General features: G+C 39.2%; 2 protein-coding genes, 1 long non-coding RNA gene and 1 pseudogene across 3 annotated transcripts; 1 reads left to right on the top strand and 3 right to left on the bottom strand.

The window, feature by feature from the left end:
- Positions 1 to 1,018: 1,018 nt before the first annotated feature.
- LOC122643905 lies at positions 1,019 to 2,138 on the bottom strand. Its single transcript, XM_043837480.1, has 2 exons — positions 1,733 to 2,138; positions 1,019 to 1,235 (listed from the first exon to the last, which is right to left on the bottom strand). The coding sequence occupies exons 1-2, from the start codon at positions 1,908 to 1,910 to the stop codon at positions 1,096 to 1,098; spliced, it is 318 nt and encodes a 105-aa protein (XP_043693415.1). The 5' UTR covers positions 1,911 to 2,138; the 3' UTR covers positions 1,019 to 1,095.
- A 351-nt stretch (positions 2,139 to 2,489) lies between these two features.
- Positions 2,490 to 4,906, bottom strand: LOC122656426 (origin of replication complex subunit 3). Its single transcript, XM_043850941.1, has one exon. The coding sequence runs from the start codon at positions 4,877 to 4,879 to the stop codon at positions 2,642 to 2,644; it is 2,238 nt and encodes a 745-aa protein (XP_043706876.1). The 5' UTR covers positions 4,880 to 4,906; the 3' UTR covers positions 2,490 to 2,641.
- Positions 4,907 to 7,608: 2,702 nt separating this feature from the next.
- On the bottom strand, positions 7,609 to 15,213 carry LOC122648797. Its single transcript, XR_006331133.1, has 3 exons — positions 15,203 to 15,213; positions 13,446 to 13,448; positions 7,609 to 7,898 (listed from the first exon to the last, which is right to left on the bottom strand). It is a non-coding gene; the product is annotated as an uncharacterized LOC122648797 (long non-coding RNA).
- Positions 11,895 to 19,004, top strand: LOC122648796 (annotated as a pseudogene).
- The last annotated feature ends 1,684 nt before the right edge of the window (positions 19,005 to 20,688 follow it).

Below are 20,688 nucleotides of genomic sequence, written 5' to 3'. Positions count from 1 at the left end.
CCTCTCTCCAGGAGTTAACTACAGCTTCATGATCTTAAGCTGCTATACCCAGCGGCGGGAGCCTTGTGCACTGGGTATGCCCCAAAAAAGTATTGAAGTCCCTAAGACAAAAAAAAAAACAAAACAAGTATAGTGGTCAACACGTATGCATATGCTCTCCATAGGTGACTGCTTTTTCTCATAGCATGGAATTCAGCCATGCAAGTAGAAACCGTACTCAGACACTCTAAGAACCCAAGTTGAATTCCAATCGTGATAGCATCACACTTCTGGGTATTCATCTGCAGCAAGTTTTCTTTATGGTCAGAAGCAACAAAAAAACTTGGGGGGGGGGGGGGGGAGGTATAACAGTACCACTAGCTTCCTTGTCAAATAAAATGTACTGGTATCTATATAGGCTTAAGTAATAACCACCCAAAAAAAGGGTATAGCAGCTAAAGATCATGAAGCTATAGTTAGAAAGAATGAGATATATGCCTAAACCATGTTGTTGGTGGTCTTCTAATTGGCCATTAATTATGTGCCTATTCCTTAGGAGTCCAAATTAATATGAGTTGTCAACTAACCATCAAACCAACAAAGGTTTCATATACAAGGTTCTAAAAAAGAATAAGAGCATGAATGTGACAAACTAAGCGTGACTATGTTGAGCGCATCCAATAAAAAAAGTGTGTATCCACTGCACGAGGCTCCCGCTACTGTAGGGTCTAGGGAGGGGCATATGTACGCAGCCTTACGGTGTGAATAGAAGTTAAATGAGCTTACCAAAAATATAGAATTCACATGAGAATGTACAAGTTGGTGTGTATGCATGTACTGAATATATGAATACAGAAACATGTATAAGAAACCTTACCACATCCATCAACGTCGCAAGTGCTGCCACGGCAACATTGGCAATGAGAGTCCCAAAAGGCATCCAGCTCATGAAACCCTTCCTACCCAGCCCTCTTCCATTTAGCCGAGCTAGGTACCATCTCACCCACACACCTAGGGGTGAAACCATGCAGGCAAACCACAGCTGAGCACTGCTGCCACCATCATCCAATAGTCTCCTCAATAACGACCCACTAACACCACACAACAAGCTCAGCATCAAAACCAAAACACCATAACTGCTATTTGCTTCTTGAAGCTGTTCACCCTCCAGTTACTGCTGAGCTTCCCTAACAGCCATCTGAAAACTTGTGCTGTTTCAACACCCAAAGTGATTAATACAGCTACAAGGACTATACCTACAACAACCCACCAAAAAAAGAAGAAAGAAAAACCATAACGAGATGACTGAGCAAGCAGACTGATCTGATGGAAAAGTTTCAAGTATTAGGTCTGAAGCGAAGAGAGAGAGAGAGAGAGAGATTACTTCTATCGCACAGCCAAATATTTATACCATTCTGATTACATAATCTTAGTAGGAATCCTACTAAGAATACAAGTTTAGTTACAACGAAAACAAACAACTTACTAAGCCTGAGGCCTAACTACAAAAGGAAATCATAGATAGAGACAACTAAGCTAACTAAGCTATTAGACAAGAAATATCCCACGGCACACTGGTCCATGGATGTCCATGGACCAGCACCTCATGCTATACACTCTAACACTCATCAATCTAGAGCATAATAGAAAATTATAAGTGCACAAAAGCTGCAACAACAGGAAGCAGATAACAGCCAGTAACAGAGAAAAAAAATAGTAATTTTACTACGCAATCCTGAAGTGCAAAATTTACCAATGAGAAAACCAACAACAGAAAGAACCCAATGGCTTTTAACACAAAGTTGAAGCATTTTCTGATTCCAGCCACTGAAAGTAGTTAAACTTCCCAAATATCCAGTTGTCGACGCAATAGCTAGAATATCAGAAACCTGAGATATGTCCCCTTTGAACACAACACCAAGCCATCCCATCAAGAAAGAACCTATCTAAAAGAAATTAGAACAAAATCTACAGAATTGAATTTGAATAATAAATCAAACACTCAGTATTCAGCCCCAAATCAACTTCTTAAGCAGATTGAACCCTGCCCCTAATTTGCATTATTTAATTCAGTATGAAAAGAACTGTGCCATTTTCCCTAGAATCACTTTGGATACAATTAGTGTCATTTGTGTTTTAGGGTGTGGGGAGGGCGAGGGGTGCAGTGCAGAGAGAGTGAGAAAGCAGTTTGATCACTTGTTAGATAAAAAGACAGAGATACAGCAGTTTACAACAACATCAACAAGATGAGCTTAAGTCCAAACTAACAAATCACCCCTGTTCACCCCAGCCCTGGCTAAATCATCAGGTAAGGAATTAGCTGAGCGCAAAAGCCCAGACGATATATTTAATCTGTTTACTTTGTGAATTTGTTTGAAGTCATCTTATCTATTTTATCATGAAAAAGTTAATGCTAATTTCAATGTCTGGTCAATGCTAATTTCATTGCCTGCTGCTACTTTCCTATTTCGACACCAAGCACAAGTCCAAGAAAGGTGAACTGGATTAAGGAATTTCTTCCTTCATAAAATCTTTCTCCCCTCCATAAATTACAGTTCTGAAGGGATATAATGGCACAACAGATGTAATGAGGCACCCCATCCACATCAAACAAGAATAACACATATTTGACAGAGCAAACATGTTGGAGAGACTATGGTCACTAGAGTCCAAAGGCAACCCTCTGCACAAAATCACGACGTCTCTTGCTTGACATACGAAACAGTCCTGTAATCTGGAGTTCTGTCAGTGCCCTGCAGAAACGTGCTTGAATTGAGGCTTCACTAGTGTCTTGAGAGTCATTTATATACTTCCCTTTCTTAGATGATGGTGACTGCTTCACTTTGTGTTTTCCTTTGGTACTGGGTTGAAGGACAATGGTTTTAAAAGATTGATACCAGTCATGAAGATTGATAAGATCACCATGCTCTTGAGCCAAAGTATACATTATTGAGGTATCATGCATGGATGGCAAGATGGCATTTCCACTCTTGTTGCAACAATTACACTGAAGATAGTTGTGGGAATTCAAAAGATCAAGTTGAATCTTTCTCCTAGGATATCCAATTAGAGCTGATTGTAGTATGTCAATGTGCTTAAAGCAAATAATCTCATGAAAAGGGAGACACTCAATTGGTTTTAGATATTTCCTAACCATGTACTGCATCAATTTAGCCGCTTTGTCACTCATCTTCATGTCCTCCATATTCAAAGTGCTGCATGATGGCCTCTTGAGTATATCTGCTGCATCTCGTTTCAAACTCTTGTCATTATCCTCATGTTTCAACATGGACTGAAGCTCTTTCACTTTGTCGCAGAATTCAGTAATTTCTTCACAGTGTTTTCTCCAAGTCTTAAGAAGTTGAGACAGTGGTGCTAACGGAAGATCCCTTACTCTGCGTACTGCCTGGGAAATGAAGCTTCCCTTCTGTAGGCCAGAATATCGTCCATCTAGCAGACAATGATCTAATGAAGAAGGTTTTGCAGAATCATTTCCTATTCCTACCTGATGATCTAAAGCATTTAAATTGTATAAAGCTGGATCAAGTGCCTCACAGAAGATGTCTAACAGTCGAATGTTCTGGAACTTACCTGCTTCATATAAGCAGTGGACCACCGAAGTCCAGTTATTAACAGAGTTCTTCAAATCTGACAAACCATTGGCCAGGTTCTCACCAGTCTCTTCAGCCATTTTATTCTTTTCGCAAGATGGAAGATCAAATGCACATTTGAGCATCCCTTTAGGCAAGTGTACATATTTCTCACTCCAGAAACTTTGACTGCAATCTTCAAGCAATCCTCTGGCCATGAAACTCAATTGCTCCATGTAGAAATGTTTAGCACATGCAATCTTTAAAGCCCTAACAAAAGAAGTTATTGTCCCATCCTGCTTCAAGAAGTAGTTTCTCAAGAAATTTGCAACCTTGTAGCCAACAATAAATCCAAAACATGATTTCAAGAGAACTGCCTCAACAATTGCATCCATTCTCTCAGCTGGGGATCCTAATATGAACTTACAAGGGCACAACTTTTGCAGTGCATTAGCTGGAAGCAGATTTCTTGGGGCATCAACAGTTGTTGTGACTCCCATTATAAAGATGACTGGAATCTTAATCACCCATTCACTCAACAACATGATGAAGTCAGCCAAGACAGACCCACTACATCGCTCCATGTCATCAATTATCACAACCAAAGGATTACTGTAGTTTCCCTCTTCACTATACCATGATGCTAAGATGGCTATATCAGCTGCTTCAGGGGTAACCGTTACCAATTGTTTCAATAGACTTCTAAGACAGCCACCAAGCCCGTTCTTAGTCGAGAAGTCGAGTGATGAAAGGTTACACACATGGGATCCACAAGATTTCAGATGTTCACCCAGCTCTTGAAACGTCAGTAGATCATCAACAAACTCCACATTCTTTGTGAACACCAGGCCAGTGAAGATCTGTCTGCAAGTGAGATCAGTGAACAGAGGGTACGAACGTGTTATTTCAGAGACACCAGGAGTTCCAGGGGACCTGATAGTTGAAAAGCATTGACGAACCCAGCGGTGTATCTCATCGAACACGTTGACGTTAATCTCCCTCAGAACGTCCTTGATGGTAGTCTCGATTCTTGACCAGACAAGATCAAAAGCTTCAATGCGCAACTGTTCGTAGTGATGATCATCATCATATTCTTCATCTTCAACTGCTTCAACCTTCGATATCTTGGCGGATTTAGGTGATGCTGAAGAGAGATCGATTTTCCTTCTGGTTTTTCCGGGCCCTGAAGCTTTTCTTCCGGATTTTTGAGGTATTGCTTTGTGAAGAACGAAGAATGGTTGCAGAGAGTTTTCCTCATTGTCAGGATTTGGGATTGAAGGTGGAGAATCGGGAGTTGCAGATGGCGCCATGAAAGACGGCCTAGGGTTTTCGGCTAGTTCCCCTGTTAACTGTTAAGTCCCCAATAGTTTTGGCGCGAAACTGATCATTCGATTCGGGCCACCAGGTGCGTATTAGGACTATCCGGTAACCTTAGATCCGGATCACAAAATTGATTTGTAATAGCAGTCTAGCATGACGTCATAAGTCATTACCTATGAGAGAGGTTTATCCATCCATTGTCTCCAAGAGGCATCTCTATTGGGGATCGCTGTGAAAGAAATTTTGGAATCCTCAACATTGCCCCAAAACCCTCTCTGGAACACTGGCCGTGGCTCATTCTGCCTTTACTGTTTCATCTTATTAGTAATCTTGTACAGGACAATTCTATCTTATTAGGTGGGTCCTATCTGGGTCCCACATGTGAAATGACCATCTCACCCCTAATTTTATTGTCGTTTAATGGGGCTGGATGGTCCAGCTCCCACCACGGCTGGACAGGAGCCAGGTCCTCCCGTGCAAGTTTACCCTCCCATTTGCTACCCCAATTGCTGCCCCTGTTACCTGTGCTCCCAGTGGTGGCACTCCTATTAGCCGCAGTGGAAAGAATTGTACACGGGAAAAGTCAAGTCTTGAAATTAATTGGGCAAAGAGAACACCTTTTAATGGCCCCAAGGATGGTCACAGAAACAATTTTACTTGACAGTGGAATGAAAGTGAGGTTATGATCTCAATAGACTATAATGACAAGGTATAGTAATAAATATGAATATTTAATAGACACTTGTCAAAGATGACAAGTTGCCAGGCAATAACACAATGAATGAGATATAAACCAGATGCCTTATTATAAGGTTATCGAGAGCTACATCATTATACAGAAAGAAGAAAATCCACCCAGTACAAGATCCAACCCTAACTCACCAAACTAGATTTATAATTTTCTGATCAGTACTCCAAACAAAATTATCAAACTAATACGTCAAACAACACTTCATTAGAAATCTTCTTCCAGACTAGTCATGCAGAAATGAGGTGCAAAAACATTTCGATATGGATTAAGTTCAATAATTGATCTCGATTAAGGTGGAAAAGACTATGCAATGAGGTCTCCTCTGAATTAGTTAAATTGTATTCTCTCCCCCATTGTAAGACTCGGAAAACAGATTGTAGGCCTAGGATGATCTTTCTTCATCGAGGTTGGTCCTTAAAATCGCGTGGAGGGTCATCTGGGAAGAATGCTTCCTTCATCATTCCTGAGAATTCCTCAGAGAAATTCTGCCTCGAGGCCATGCCCATCTTGTGAACATATGGCAGGTTCTCTGGATGTATGCGTGATGAAGGTAGACCTACAGTGTCTATTTCCCTCCTTTCTGACTGTTCCCGAGGTGGGTGGGCCATTGGAATAGAAGCTATTGATGAAGTTCAACACAGATAAAAGTATTCATCTGTAAAGCAACAAAAAACCAGAAAAAAAAAAAACATGAATCAGAAATGATTCAGCTAATTCAAATTCTGTTGTGTAACAATAAATAACAATAATGAAATACCACAGTCAAAATAAGAAGGTTCACATCATCTTCAAGGAGCAGACTAGCTCAATATGGCTTGAATAAGAGGGAAATAAGAATAGATTAAATAGTAAGACTAGTTGAAAGAGTTCTGCACGTAGAAGTTATAGCATTCTCAACTTCTTTACTAGATTGTAGTAATTATTTCCCCATTTTTTGGGTATTTTACATCAGTTTTGACATTGATTATATATATAGCTTCAGTAAAGCTTCACCACATGTCAATCCATTAAATGGTGCCATGTCTGTTGACATAGTGAAGGGAACTAAAGGCTGCTTTTAAAATTTCCATATGGTCAAAGAAATTTTAGCTGCTTGGCAAGCTTCAAATTAGAGCTTTCAATAATTGACTGAGAAATATGAATAATTCCACAATTTCACTTTATGATCAATCCCTAATTGAAATCCAGCTCAATTGGAGATAGGGTTTAAAAATGGAATCAGATTGGAGAATTGGTCAATTCAAATTGGAATACCAGCCCACTGAATCAGGAAAAATAAGAACAAATTTGTTGCATAGTAGCCACAGAAATTACTGATATAATAATACAAAGCTTCTTGGGACAAGATAGTATGAGGCTACCAAGCACTGACACACACAAGAATAAATTGATAGATAGAAGAACCATCTACTCGAGAAAAACAACAAATCAAATTCCAAAAAACTAAACAAAGCTGTTATAATCTTACTGTCTCTTGGCTTCAATGTCCTTGCTGGAACCAATGTTAGGTTCAGAGTCCAACACCAACTGTGGTGCAGGATCTTAACTAGTCTGGTTCTGAGTAAAGAAAAACAGACTTCCTATTTGTACTAAAAAAGACTCCTGGTTACCCCAAAAAAAAAAAAAAAAAAAAGAACTCCTAAATTAAAATTGGACTGTGTATGGAATGAGATGGGGTCTACTATGGCGGTTCAGATAACCGGAACCTCAGGCACGAGTGAGATCAAGTTGGTCCAAGATAAAGACCACAAGGAGCAATCAACAAGAAAGCAGTAGCTTAGAAGGGGGAGGGGGAAAAGGGAGAAAAAGAAAGAGGGGATGCACATACAAGCAATAACTGTTCCACCCAAAAGTTAAACTTCAAGTATTCCTTTTGTTTTTATTTTTTTTTTATTTTTTTTTGGGGGGGGGGGGGTTTATAACTTCAACCAAGTCACCAAAAGTAAAAGTTGTCAAAAGAGAATCACCCATCTAACCCACCCCATCTCCAGTCATATTGCAATTTATTCTTGAACTCTCAACTATGACACACACCCAAAAGACTTTCAGACTTGATATGTGCCATTCCGGCTTCCTCCAAATCCACCTCAGCAGTTCATGATAGTTTGCATCAACAATAGTATCCACAATTCAGCTAGTTGTAAAGTATCTCCATCTGGATCTAAATTCTCCCTTCTGCTTTTCATCTAGCACTGCCGGTCCTTCCCATCAGGTTGCATTGTTTAATTGTTATGGGGTTACCAGAAAAGTGAAAACCACTACCATTGGTAGCCGGGCTCTCTGATAATTGATCATGACAACTTCATTCTAAATATGCATGTCGGATATATAGCTTTAATATACTGTATCTTTGGTTCAACCAAATAAAAGGACCAAATTTATCAGTAGTGCACTTGTTCCACAAATAGCATCTTCGCCCTTCCCTGATAAAAAGCTCCCAACGTTGAACGTACCCTACAAAGGATTTCAACATCATTGCCATAAAAAAGAAGTCGGTTTTCAAGAAAAGAGAACCTTATATATAAGAGATAGTTTTCTCTTCTTTTATTTCTGAACAAATGTAGAGAGATCCATCAGAAGAGATCACCTGCAGGACAACTCTCTTCTCATCATAGACACCTTCCCTTTGAGCTCCATGCACTTAGAATTGAGGGGCCTGTTTCTACTGATGAGAAACTGAGAAACCATCAATAAGGAATTGTGAGGATCTAAAAGTGCGACAACTGCTCACACCTGATCATCCAATACTTACAAACTCAATTTCAAAAGCTGGAGAGGAAGAGAAAGGCCATTAGCTTCATCCTTTCCCTTCCCCTACTTTCAAATCCCTATCCAAAACATATTCTCACGGCCAAATCTTCTCCTGTCAGTATCCCCGGCAATCAATCCATTCGTTTGGATCGAGTTTGCTGGGACCTGCATACTTTGATGATTTTTGGCTCTTTGCCAGATTCAGGAGGCCTACGAGGAGCTGAGTGTGCAGGTCCTCTTCCTGTTAACCAATTATTGTTTGATCTTCTACTGGTTGTACAATCTGAAAGCTCATCCAAGGTGCCAAGCCCTTGCAGAAGTTTCTTTATAGCTTAGCATATATAATCTCAATGCCCAAATTCATTGCAATAACAACAATCGAAGTTCTTGCAACACTTTATTTAAGAGAAAAAAGCAAAGAAAAGGCGGGGTTGGTGGTTGGCTCGAGTTTAAGAATTTTAGTCCATTTTTTAGATGGTTATGGTCCATCACATTTTCTCCAACATTTCTCCTAGTTGGAACCCAAGAAAATAAGGTATAAGCACCATAAAGCTGCTTTTACTTTCATCTGGGGTGTGATACACCAACAATGTGATACTAAATATTCAGTCATCTGGTCTATCCAGGTGCAAGACTACACTGTGGAATGAACTTTGTCTCCAAGACAAGCACAATGAAGATTTAAGTTAGTGAATTTGGCCAATGCTAGTATCACCTAGTTGAGTTTTAATTTCTATGTTTGCTGAAATCAAGTACCAGAGGAATGGCTGCATTATGAATTTAGCTGTGAATAACAATCTGTACATAATGTAAGTTTTCGATTTTTTTTTGGGTGCTTAATATACTTTAGGTGATGGAAAGAAAACGAAAGAGAAGTATACAAAAAATTTTACCCTACAATTAAACCATGAGAAGATGGTTGAAGGATCAAGATGTAGTCTGTACAGAAAACAACTTTCAAGATCAGCTTAACGCTTTTAAGGCTGATTGGCAGAGCCCCCTTCACACTTATAGTAGAAAACAATGACATGAACCAAGCTTTCACCAGCTGCATAGACGCCTCTCACTTTCCCATTTGGATCATACACTGATGCAAAATTGCCAAAAAATATGCTAAAAGCTGCCCCAAAACTAAGAAATAAATTATTGCTAGATTCATCATACAACTCCTAAGACAAAAATATATTGAAAGGAAGATTTCTGTGATTTATCACCAATATATAGAGAATATGCAACTGAACTTTGTTCGTAGCACAAAGACACTTTCAATGACCAGTGGCGAGTCTTCATTATTCCACATGTTAGGTTCCACAATTAGGATACACCATAGCAGCATAACAACGTCAACTTAGCAAAATGTATACATTCAATGGAAGCTGAACCAGCTCAGAACTTGGAATTGACTGATCAAACCAAAATAATCACATAACAAAAGATGCATTAGATCAAATTCTGTTTGCAACTAATACCTCTGGACTTACCTTGAAAGGGCCTGAAAAAGCAAGCTTACCATGCACAATGCAACTAGATGAGAAGTGACACGGAAGGGATGAGATGTTCACTGAATTCCACACAAACACTTGATATCGAAGTATCAATTACTTAATCATCCATATATCATTTGCCATTTTTGTCATCTAGGGAATGACTCCCTGTCTGCTACGATGCAATTACAAAATTGTGTCACATTCACCGTTCTATAAACAGAAAAAGAAATTCACCAATAGCATAGAAATTGAAAAAGAATCAGATCTTTTTTATTCAGAACAAATATGTGCAAAACAATGGCCTCTGTCAAAAAAAAATTATCCATATACACAAAAAAAAATACAAAAAAAATACAGGATTCTGATCCAAACCCGGAAAGGTAAGTATGGAATATCAAAGAACAGAGAAACATAAAAGGAACTAAGCGTACAATAATTCGTCAGTTTCTCAAATCAGAAGACACCGAGCAGCACCGAAAACCCTAGAACGATGAGCCACACAATGTGAACCAAAAGAAGAGCCTGCCCAGAAACGGGATCGCTACAGCCATTCCCAACCTCGCAAAACCCTAATTTCGCAACACGATTACCTGCGCACATAGCATCTGCGCAGCCACACCAGTAGGTGATTCCATCGACGCCACAAACGGGATTGGTTCGAAAGCAGCGGACAGGGCAAGTAGACGGCTGGGACGTTCCGGCGCAGAGATCAATGGTGGTTTCAGAAGGTAAGCGAAGATGTGACGATGAGTCGGGTTGGGAGTGAATGGGAAAGAGGAGGGTGAAGAGGATGCAGAAAGAGAGGAAAAAGAAATTGGGCATGGTTCAGGCGATGCGAGGCGACGCGAGCTTAGCTCTTGAGCAGAAGCTCGCCTTCACCTGAAGAGAAGGGTTGTTGGGAAACCCTGAACCTGAACGCAGTGGAGAGACGAAGGAATGCAAGAAAGGTTGCTTTGAGGAAGAAAAGAGAGAGAATCTCTGCCGGTCGATTCGAAGAAAGGAGGGAGGGAAAGAATATAAAAAGTACTTCAAGGGTTCTTGATTCTCTGGACGTTTAAAAAAAAGAATCGGATCGTTGAATCGGCCAATTTGTATCAGAATCGATCGACTCCGATTTTTGCCGATTTTGATTGGAATATTCACGTCAAGATTGTAGTGTTCTTGAAACCGATTCCGGTCGATTTTGATCCATTCCTGATTCTAAGATTGAAATCGGCAAGGACCTATTCCTTACCTGGTTCTTGACCAACCAGAAATATTTCTTGTACAACCTGGTAAGAACCGTTTCCTTTACAGCCCCACATACTATTGAGTGATTTAAATCCTCTCCAATTCTATAAAGCATGTAGTGTTGCTGCAGTTCTGGGTGGAGATGTCGACACGTGACATCTTGGACATCCAACGGTCTGAGCTCATTGATTTTTGTTTTCTTTTTTTCTTCAACTCAGCACCATTGGATGTCCAAGCTGCCACATATCAACATCTCCACCCCAAACTGCTGCACTACATAGTTAAGATATTTTTAGGTAAAAAAGGGTGTACACTCATTGGAATCTATCTCTCTAAAATGATTTAAAAATTGAATGATGAAATGGTTAGAAATAGAGTTCAGTTCCTCTGCATGTAAGAAGTAACCACCTGTCCTATTTTTGATTTACAAGGGGAGGACGAGTATTTATGGAAACAAAAGCAACATGTGGTTACCTCTCCGATGTACGTTCACCTGCACATACATGCAGATGATCCATTCTCGCATCGGGGTCCTCTCCTGCCGACTTCATGGCTGTAGAGAGTAATAAATAAAGGATCAATTTTATGTGTGAAAGTGCCACCCACCCTCAGAAAATAAAAAATCACATATATGCTAATGCCTTTGCATGTGACCTCTTCACCCGTGGTTATATGATTAGACAACGATCTCTTCCCCATTATTGATAACAAGTCTCTCTCTCCTACACCCTATAAAACCCGTCATGGTTCATTAATGTTCTTGTGAACCCAACTATTACCTACAACATGGAATTTGGTAATGAAGGACTCAATCAGCTGCCTCTCCTCCTTCAGAAGCCACCATCTTCTCCACCAGAGTCATCGGCCGCCACAGGCCACCAAACAAGCAACCATCTTGAAAAAACAGATCCCTTATTACCCAAGTTCAAACGTCTCCACTTAGCCACTTTGATCGAGCTGAAGCTCCTCTTCCATCTTGCCGCCCCAGCAGTTCTTGTCTACATGATCAGCTATCTCATGTCCATGTCTACCCAGATCTTCTCAGGTAACCTCGAGCTAGTTGCCGCCTCTCTTGGCAATAACGGTATTCAAGTCCTTACCTATGGCGTCAGGGTACTCTCTCTCTCTCCCTCACTCTCTCTCATGTGTGCCTATTGATTTCAACCAATCTCTTTCTATCGCTCCTCTATAGGGGGAAAATTATCTCCTCCAGTTCCCTGTCCGACCTAGTTCCCCACCTCTAATAAGGGGGGTGGACCCCACCTGGGCAGGGATAGGGTGGTCAGTGCGCCCCCTTGTTAGAGGCACTAAGGAACTGGAGGGGATAAAGACCCTCCTCTATAGTGTGTGTTTTTTTGGGGGGTCATCTCCTATTGAGAGCCCATAGGCCACTAGGGGTTGGCGTCCCTAACTCAATAAAGGGAGGCTAGGGGGTGGAGGAGAGTCAAACATGCAACCTCTCCCTGGACTTAGGGCAGTGCCCTACTGCACTGGCAGACACCACCACACCAGGAGGCGCTTCCCTCTATAGTGTATTAGTGTACGTGTTCAAGTCTATCATAGCCAGGGCAGCTGCGCCGTAGAGGATCTGAATTGTTGTTGATTTTAACAAAGGACTCTCTCTCTCTCTCTCTCTCTCTCTGCTATGTTGATCAGCTACGAATGGGAAGTGCAGTTGAAACTCTCTCAGGGCAAGCTTATGGAGCAGGGAGATAAGAAATGCTAGGCATCTACCTCCAAAGAACAACCATCATACTCATGGCAGCTGGGATTCCATTGACTCTTATCTACATCTACTCAAAGCCCATCTTGATCTTCCTTGGCCAGTTATCCACCATAGCATCAGCCGCCGCCGTGTCCACGGCCTTATCCCTCAAATATTCGCCTACGCCGCCAGCTTCTCCATACAGAAATTCCTGCAAGCACAAAGCATCGTCGTCCCAAGCGCCTTAATTACGATCGGAACATTCGTTCTGCATCTCTTCTTTAGCTGGCTGGTTGTTTACAAGTTTGAACTTGGCTTGTTTGGGGCCTCCTTCTTGTTGAGTTTATCTGGTTTTGTTATGGTAGTGGCTCAGTTCATATATATAGTGAAAAGTGAGATGTGCAAGTATACATGGACCGGGTTTAGGATCGAAGCGTTCTTCGGTTTAATGGAGTTTTTGAAATTATCAATTTCTTTGGCAATGATGTTGTGCTTGGAGACTTGGTATTTTCAGATTCTGGTTTTGATTGCTGGGCCGCTTGAGAACCCTCAACTTGCATTGGATTCCCTCTCCATATGGTAAGTAGGTATCATTGGATTTTTTTCTCTGACAAATTAATTGTTCTTAAGACCTGCTGGGACTTGAGTAGAGCTCATTCTTAAAAGCTAGTCGTTAAGGAGGGTCTCTACTGTATAAACCTCCTTAGGTAAAATTTTTTTTTCTATGTTTTAGTCGATTGTCTTGATAGAGAGACATTTTATTACTAGTGAATAAAAGATCTTGATCCTCTATCATTATTGCCACCGTGCATCATGGTGGCATTCGTGAACCAAATGGAGCTTTTTGTTTTGTTGATTGATTGACTCATGCCATATAGGCCAAAGATTATATATAAATACAAAAATGAAGGCACGGGAACACGCTGAAATCCACCCCTACATAATGGAATCAGATTGGCCAGATCAGCTCATCTCAAAACACTATGGATCTCATGTTGGGATGTGGGTAGAACTCATCTTTAAAGGCTAGCCATTAAGGATAGGGTGTCCAAGTTCCTATAAACTTTTACATTGAACTTTTCACACTCGGTGTAGAGTTGATTGCTTTCAAGTGGAACCCAATAGTTTAAAAAATTTGTAAAGATTGACTAATCTAGTTTAATCTAGATCAGGATTGGTGGAGACTGATCTGATCCATGGCCCCGATTTTTAAACCTTGCCTTCTTACTATGTTTGGGAGCGAAGAAAATAAATTAAAGAAAAAATATATATAATAAGACAAAAATTATAATAGAGGTAGTGACTTAAGTGCCTTTGTCTCTCCTAAAAATTTTCTTTTTTGGGCTTCTGAAAAATGTGGCAACATACATAGGATAAACCCACGGACACCAACTTGCTCTAGTGGTATATGCCCAATCTTGTAGCAACAGGGTCTTAGGTTGGGATAAAATTTTGTTGCTACCCAAGTTACAAGAATGTTCCTGCTACCTGGTTCACGGCCAAAGAAACAGAATCTAAAAGGGTATTTTTGAAAAATACTAAAACCATAGAGGGTATTTTTGAACCCAAAAGGAAAATGAATTATTTCGTTTCTTTGACTGCAAGCACAAATAGCAGGAACATCCTGCAACCTAGGTAGCAGCAAATTTTTTTCCCTTAGGCTGGTTTCATCTTCTAGTCCCCAACCGCACATCAGTCGCGACCAGCCCCCCAAGCCCCATGGGCGTCCAATCCCCCATCCGGGCCTCCATTGTGGTGGACCTATCTTAGCACAAAAATGGAAAAAAAAAAAAACAAAAAAAAAAAAGACAATATAAACCCTATCTTCCTTTCCTTGTGTAGTCTAACCAATGCTTAAATATGCTTAATATGTATATGCTTTGATGTGCAGCACGACAATTACTAATTGGGTCTTCATGATTTCAGCGGGTTTCAATGCGGCTGCAAGGTTAATACTTACTTTCATTTATAAAAGAAAGAAAAGAAGAAAAAGAGTATACTTAGCTTTCATCATTCCATACAACCAATGAACCAAAGTAAAGAAAGTGAGAACAAATCTAAGAAAATGTCAAAATGATAATGGATTGATGGAGCTGATTGCTAACATTTTTATTCTGTTTGATGAGCAAAAGATCAAGGGGAAAAAACAAGAAAAACAATGGCTTGCCATTTTTTTTATTTTTTATAATGGTTAAATTGGCTGCTACTCATTAAAGCAGTCAAGGATCTCGCTTCTTTGTTGGAGAGTGTGATCCTTACATGCACACGTGTTGGCATCATGAGAGTTGAGATTTCTGTCTTTCATGGGGGCGGGGCAATCATTTCATCCCTTCTGTGTGGGCGATACATTACTTCACAGAGAATTTCTATCCATAAAAAATGTAGTAACTTGTTGGTTTCTTTTGTATCTATCTTTGGTCTAATATTCTTTCCTATCATTGTCATATTATATGTGTTGATTATATTTTATTATATATATATATATATTTTTCCCCTAATATTATTATTGACTGTTAAAGGTTGGATGGATATGTTTGTTCCATGTGAGTGAACCATATATAATTAGTCAAATTTCAACTGAAGTAAGTACCAAAAGTACTAAAAAGTGAGTTTAAAGTTTGATAAGACTACATAAATATTATTTCACTATAATGAATCTAATGGATTCTCTTTTAATATTTTGTCAATCTGGCTTCACTTCTTAGATAATTTCCGGAACCTGTTTTGATCATGCTTAACTAGTGAGATGGGTTGTGGCCCTCTATCACATGGAACAACTATTGATGTGTTGTGGCGTGCTATAACTAATATAGAACGTCATTGATGTTGACTCTTCTAAGTTGATTTCGCATTTTTGAACAATAAAAACAAGTATTTTTATTATCTGAGAATGTAAAATCTATTTGGAGTGCATTCCAAGAATGCATACTAAACACTGTCTTATAGACTAATTTCTATATCCATGGTCCCCTATGTTAGAAATTTTAACTAGAAATTGGTAGTTAAATGAAGTTTTACTCCCTACACCTTCGATTTAAAGAGGCTCTTTCAGTCATTGTTGTTTCATCCAATTTAAACATGAGATTGTCTAAATAACACATTTTTTAATTGCTCATTGTCTTATTTTCAAAAGTGTTTTTTTTCTTTAAGGGTATAAATAATTTGAAAATGATTATTATTATGTTCTTATTAAAGGTTGTCATTGTCTTGCACAGTTTTCGAGTACACATGTGAAATGATAAATTTATTCTCATTAAAATAAAAAAACATGTACTTATACCAAATGGGAAAAAAAGTATAATTTATAAATTATTGTACACCTTAAGAGGTGTCAATAAGAAAATCCTTTTGAACATTTAAAATTTTTTAATCTTTTTTTTTTTTGGAATATTTTTGAACAATAGTGTAAGGGTAAGCAATGAGCTTGGAGCTGGAAACCTAGATTAGCAGCATTCTCAGTGATAATAGTGACTTTATTATCATTTACAATCGCTGTAATCCTTTCTATAGTCATCCTACTGTTGTGTCATGTCATCAGCTACGCTTTCACTGGTGGAGAAGTTGTTGCTAACGCAATCTCAGAGTTGTGTCCATTGTTAGCTATCACTCTCATACTCAATGGTATCCAACCGGTATTATCAGGTATGTATTCTCCTCCAACCTCAAACTATTAAAGAAGAATATTCTCTCTTAATTTCTAGGTTGGCAAGCCTTGGCCTGAACCCCTACTTCTTAGTAACGTAAGGTACTAAGCAAGAAAATAAAGAAGAATCAGGTTTCAAAATGTGTTCTAGACCCACAATATCTAGTTCGAAGATGCATACCAAACATCGTAAGATGGATGCATAATTATTGCAACTTTATTCAAGGGGTGTCTAGGATTTGATCATCAATTTTCAATCCCGAATCATGATCTCTAATTGAGTATCATGGATAAGCATCGTATTTGGATGTGCTACACCCTAGATTGAGAATGTGTTTGGTTAGTTAAGTCATATATCTGATTTAAGATTTGTTGACACCTAATCACTTTTTGGGCAAGAGATCATTGTCTAGTCATGTACAACCCCTCCACTAGCATGAGAGCCAATGAGAGAGTGTGCGTATGAGGATCTGCCCGAATGGGATTTTTTATTTCACTAGGGGATGAACAAAAAAATCACATGGTCCTGTGTCTGGGCACAGAAACCACGTATGCGACCAATTAGCGTTCTTTTTCCCTTTACCCTTGGTTACCCTTGGGGATGCCCATGACAATGATGATGGGTGCTCAAGGATAGGGCATTGGACCTTATTTATGGCTTGGGAGATTTGCCACACTCTTGTCTCCAATATGAATTACCTCAAACTGTTCAATAGAGATTCAAATTACCAAAATATCTCTAGTAAAGTTGATCAATGAAACTTTCTCTATTGGTCCAAGTTCCAAGATTATATGGTTTTCATGAATAAATTTGTGATTTAATTGATCAAGTGAAAATACAATTAAGTACATGAATTTTTTAAATTTTAACATTTAATACCAGCATTATCATAATCCATTGTGGTCTTGGAATCATCTAATAATGGAGACAACAACCCTAGTCAACATCTCAATACAAATAGGAAAAAAAAGATGAGAACTTAAATACTAATCCTGATTTATTTCCTTAATCCATTTAACTTGAATTCTTTTTTGTATGTAAAGGTGTGGCTGTTGGTTGTGGGTGGCAAACATTTGTTGCATATGTTAACGTTGGGTGCTACTATGTAATTGGGATCCCATTGGGACTTCTCCTAGGTTTTAAGTTCAAGTTTGGAGTTAAGGTATGAGTTCTTCTAATTAGATAAATTACTTAAATAATATTCTAGATTACACAATTCAATGATAAAGATACTTGATTTAAATATAGTTCACAAATTAAAAACTCTAATGCATGAAAATAAATAGTTTTGATCATGCATTTAATCAAGCAGCTAACATTGTGTGTGTTTTTAGGGACTATGGTCTAGAATGATAGAGGGCATGGCAATGCAGACTATTATTTTATTGTGGGTTACTTATCAGACGGATTGGAATAATGAGGTAATTAAAGTTGCGTTTGGTATACATTTTTAGAATGCATTCTAGTTCAATTTTACATTTTTGGAATGCATTCTAGGTCAATTTTGCATTCGGACTATTACTATTCTCTTAAATTTTTTTTTCCCCCTAACCTCTTTGGTAATCAAAAGTTTTCACAAAACAATAAATACACATATCTTACACACCATTACATAAGTTTACAAAAATTACTGGAGAATGGAGATTCATAACGATGTAAATAAAGTTCATGCTTTCTAACTACAGCACTTGTAGTAATTAGCATTACCAAATTGGTTTCCTCAATGGTACCAATGGAGTAATATATAGTTTCCTCAAAGACCTTTTGTTTAATGGTTACGGTCTCTTTGTCTATTGCATGTAGGGGTGTAAGTTTGGCCCAGCCAGCCCGAGCCCACCCTGAGCCCGAATAGGGCCTGGGCTGGATTTTTCAACCCTGAGGGTGGGTTAGGATTTAAATTTTCAGGTCCTGGGTCAGGGTCAGGTTGGGCCAAGGTTGAGGCCTTTGGCTAAACTCAGCCAGGGCCGGCCCTGTGTTAGGTTATGCTTTACAATTTATTGTTTACATTAAAATTTTTATTTAGTATTTAATTATCTATTGGACCAAAAAAATAAAAGAAAATTATCCATTGAACGAAAATATTTACAATTTTAAGATTGACCTAAGTTTTTTAACCTAAAGAAAAGTCTAACAGTCAATTAAGTATGAAATAAATCAATACCCAATCACATGACGCAGGGCAAGTCAAGCAGGCCCTAACAAAAATCAGGGTCAATCAGGGCCGGACTGGGCTGGACTGAGCTTGGCAGGGTTGGACCTAGGCTGAGATATCTCAATCCAACCTAGGGTTGGGTTGGGCTTGGGTTGAGCTAAGAGGATTGAGGGTTGGGCTAGGGTTTTAAAAAACCCGACCCAACCCGGTGTGATTATCTTTAGTCGCCCTTGAGCTAGCATTGGCTATGTTTTACCCACAACAAGACTCCTTTCGAATTAAGCTAAGTTTATAGTAGTTCATGCTAATTGCACTAAATTGAATTTCAGGTGGAGAAAACTATGAAACGCTTGGATCAATGGAAAACCAAGCAAGAACAAATAGAAAAAGATTGATGGAATAAGTTTAGAAAGCATTGGAAATGGGACACACATGGTACACGAGCAATTCTATCAGCATGGAAATAATCTGTAAATGGATATACCCAAACAAACAAAAAAAAGGTTGGGTACCAAAAATATTCAAGGATCATTTGTTTTCAAGTGGTTAGATTAGAAATCTTTCTCGAATGTAGAAGAAAATGTTTGGATATAGATTATAAAGATGTATAATATATAAATTTTAATTTATATAAACTTCTCCTTCATCCAACTATACTACTACTAAAAGTAAAAACCTCTTCATATTTGGATTCATTTTGGTAAAAGTGGATGTAGTGTTTCTTTTATAAAAAAAACTTAAATACATGCACTCACCATGGGAATGATCAAAGCCAAACAGAGTTAATTGGCAATCAGTGATTTTAATCAATGAGAGGGTTGAAAAATTGGAGTGGTCGATTTGTTAAAAAAATTGAATAACTTCAAAGGTAGAGGGGTGCAAGTTTAATTGGTTCTATGAACCTGGATTCCCCTTGAACCCAAACAGAGCCTAGGCAGAATTTTTCCACCTTGAGGGTGGCCTAGGATTGAATTTTTAAGCACGAGATAAGGGTCGGGTCAGTCCAAGATTGAGGCCTAGGGCTGACAAGCTCACACTGCAGTCTTACAAGAGGCATTGGATTTTCCAATCGACTAAGTAAAGAAAATTAAGGGCAAAACCTAATACGATGATTCTTCATGCTACGCCAAGTAGAGTCTCGAGTATCTTTTCAATGAAGCTCCTCCAGGTTATTAATATGATGGATCACCACCTCAATATGCTTCAACATTTGAGAAAGATCAAATAAGAATGGGTTTGTCATCCACATTCCCAACCTGAGTCACATCAATAACCAATTGAACTAAGATATTAATTGGATTAAAAACTTAGGTTGTGATGAAGAGAGATGGGTTGGGATGAGCTGTCCTTCATTATCGGATTCCTTTCCTTAATTCCTTACCTTCTAAATCAGAAATCCTTTACTTAATTCCTCCTCTTAAGCCATCTTCTAAATCATCAATCAGCCCCATCTCATCCATAGCTAAATCAAACTCTTCTCAACAGTTGCATTACAGTCTAACAGTCTGACTGTATCGTGTAGAGTGAGAGATGGAGAATTTAGGCGATCAATTCGACGTTATTATTCGTCGGTGCCGGCATCATGAGCAGCTGCACCGCCTATTAGACAGCCAAGCGCGGCCACAAAGTCCTTCTCCTCGAGCAATTCGACTTCTTGCACCACCGCGGCTCTTCCCACGGTGAGTCTCGCACCATACGCGCTACCTACCCAGAACACTACTACTCATCAATGGTAATCGAATCCTCTCATCTTTGGGAAGAAGCCCAATCCGAGATTGGCTATCAAGTCTAGTTCAAAACCCCTCATTTCGACGTTGACCGAGCCGATAACAAAAGCCTCCAAGTCGTCATCACTTGTTGTCAAGAGAATTCGATCCCTCTTTCCATTCTTGATAACCAGCAAGTAGCGGAGCGATTCTCCGGCAAGTTCAATTTGCCGGAGAATTTGATCGGTCTTTGGACTGAATTTGGTGGGGTCATCAAGCTCACTAAAAGCACTCGGGCAGGGTAAGGCGGTAATAGCCCGCCTTGCTGTGTCCATGCCGTAGAGAATCCAAATCCCTAAAGCAGTCTCTATGT

Source organism: Telopea speciosissima, chromosome 1 (genome assembly GCF_018873765.1).
Source record: "Telopea speciosissima isolate NSW1024214 ecotype Mountain lineage chromosome 1, Tspe_v1, whole genome shotgun sequence".
NCBI classification, from domain to species: domain Eukaryota; kingdom Viridiplantae; phylum Streptophyta; class Magnoliopsida; order Proteales; family Proteaceae; genus Telopea; species Telopea speciosissima.
Note: the sequence above shows the minus strand (reverse complement) of the source record. Positions and strands in the feature narration are given on the sequence as shown.

Excerpts from the sequence above, each read along its gene's own strand:
- LOC122643905 (XM_043837480.1), bottom strand. The coding sequence starts at position 1,910 with ATGGGATGGCTTGGTGTTGTGTTCAAAGGGGACATATCTCAGGTTTCT. Across the intron at positions 1,236-1,732 it reads TGTTGTTGGTTTTCTCATTG|GTATAGTCCTTGTAGCTGTA; the intron begins GTAAATTTTGCA and ends GGGTTGTTGTAG.
- LOC122656426 (XM_043850941.1), bottom strand. The coding sequence starts at position 4,879 with ATGGCGCCATCTGCAACTCCCGATTCTCCACCTTCAATCCCAAATCCT.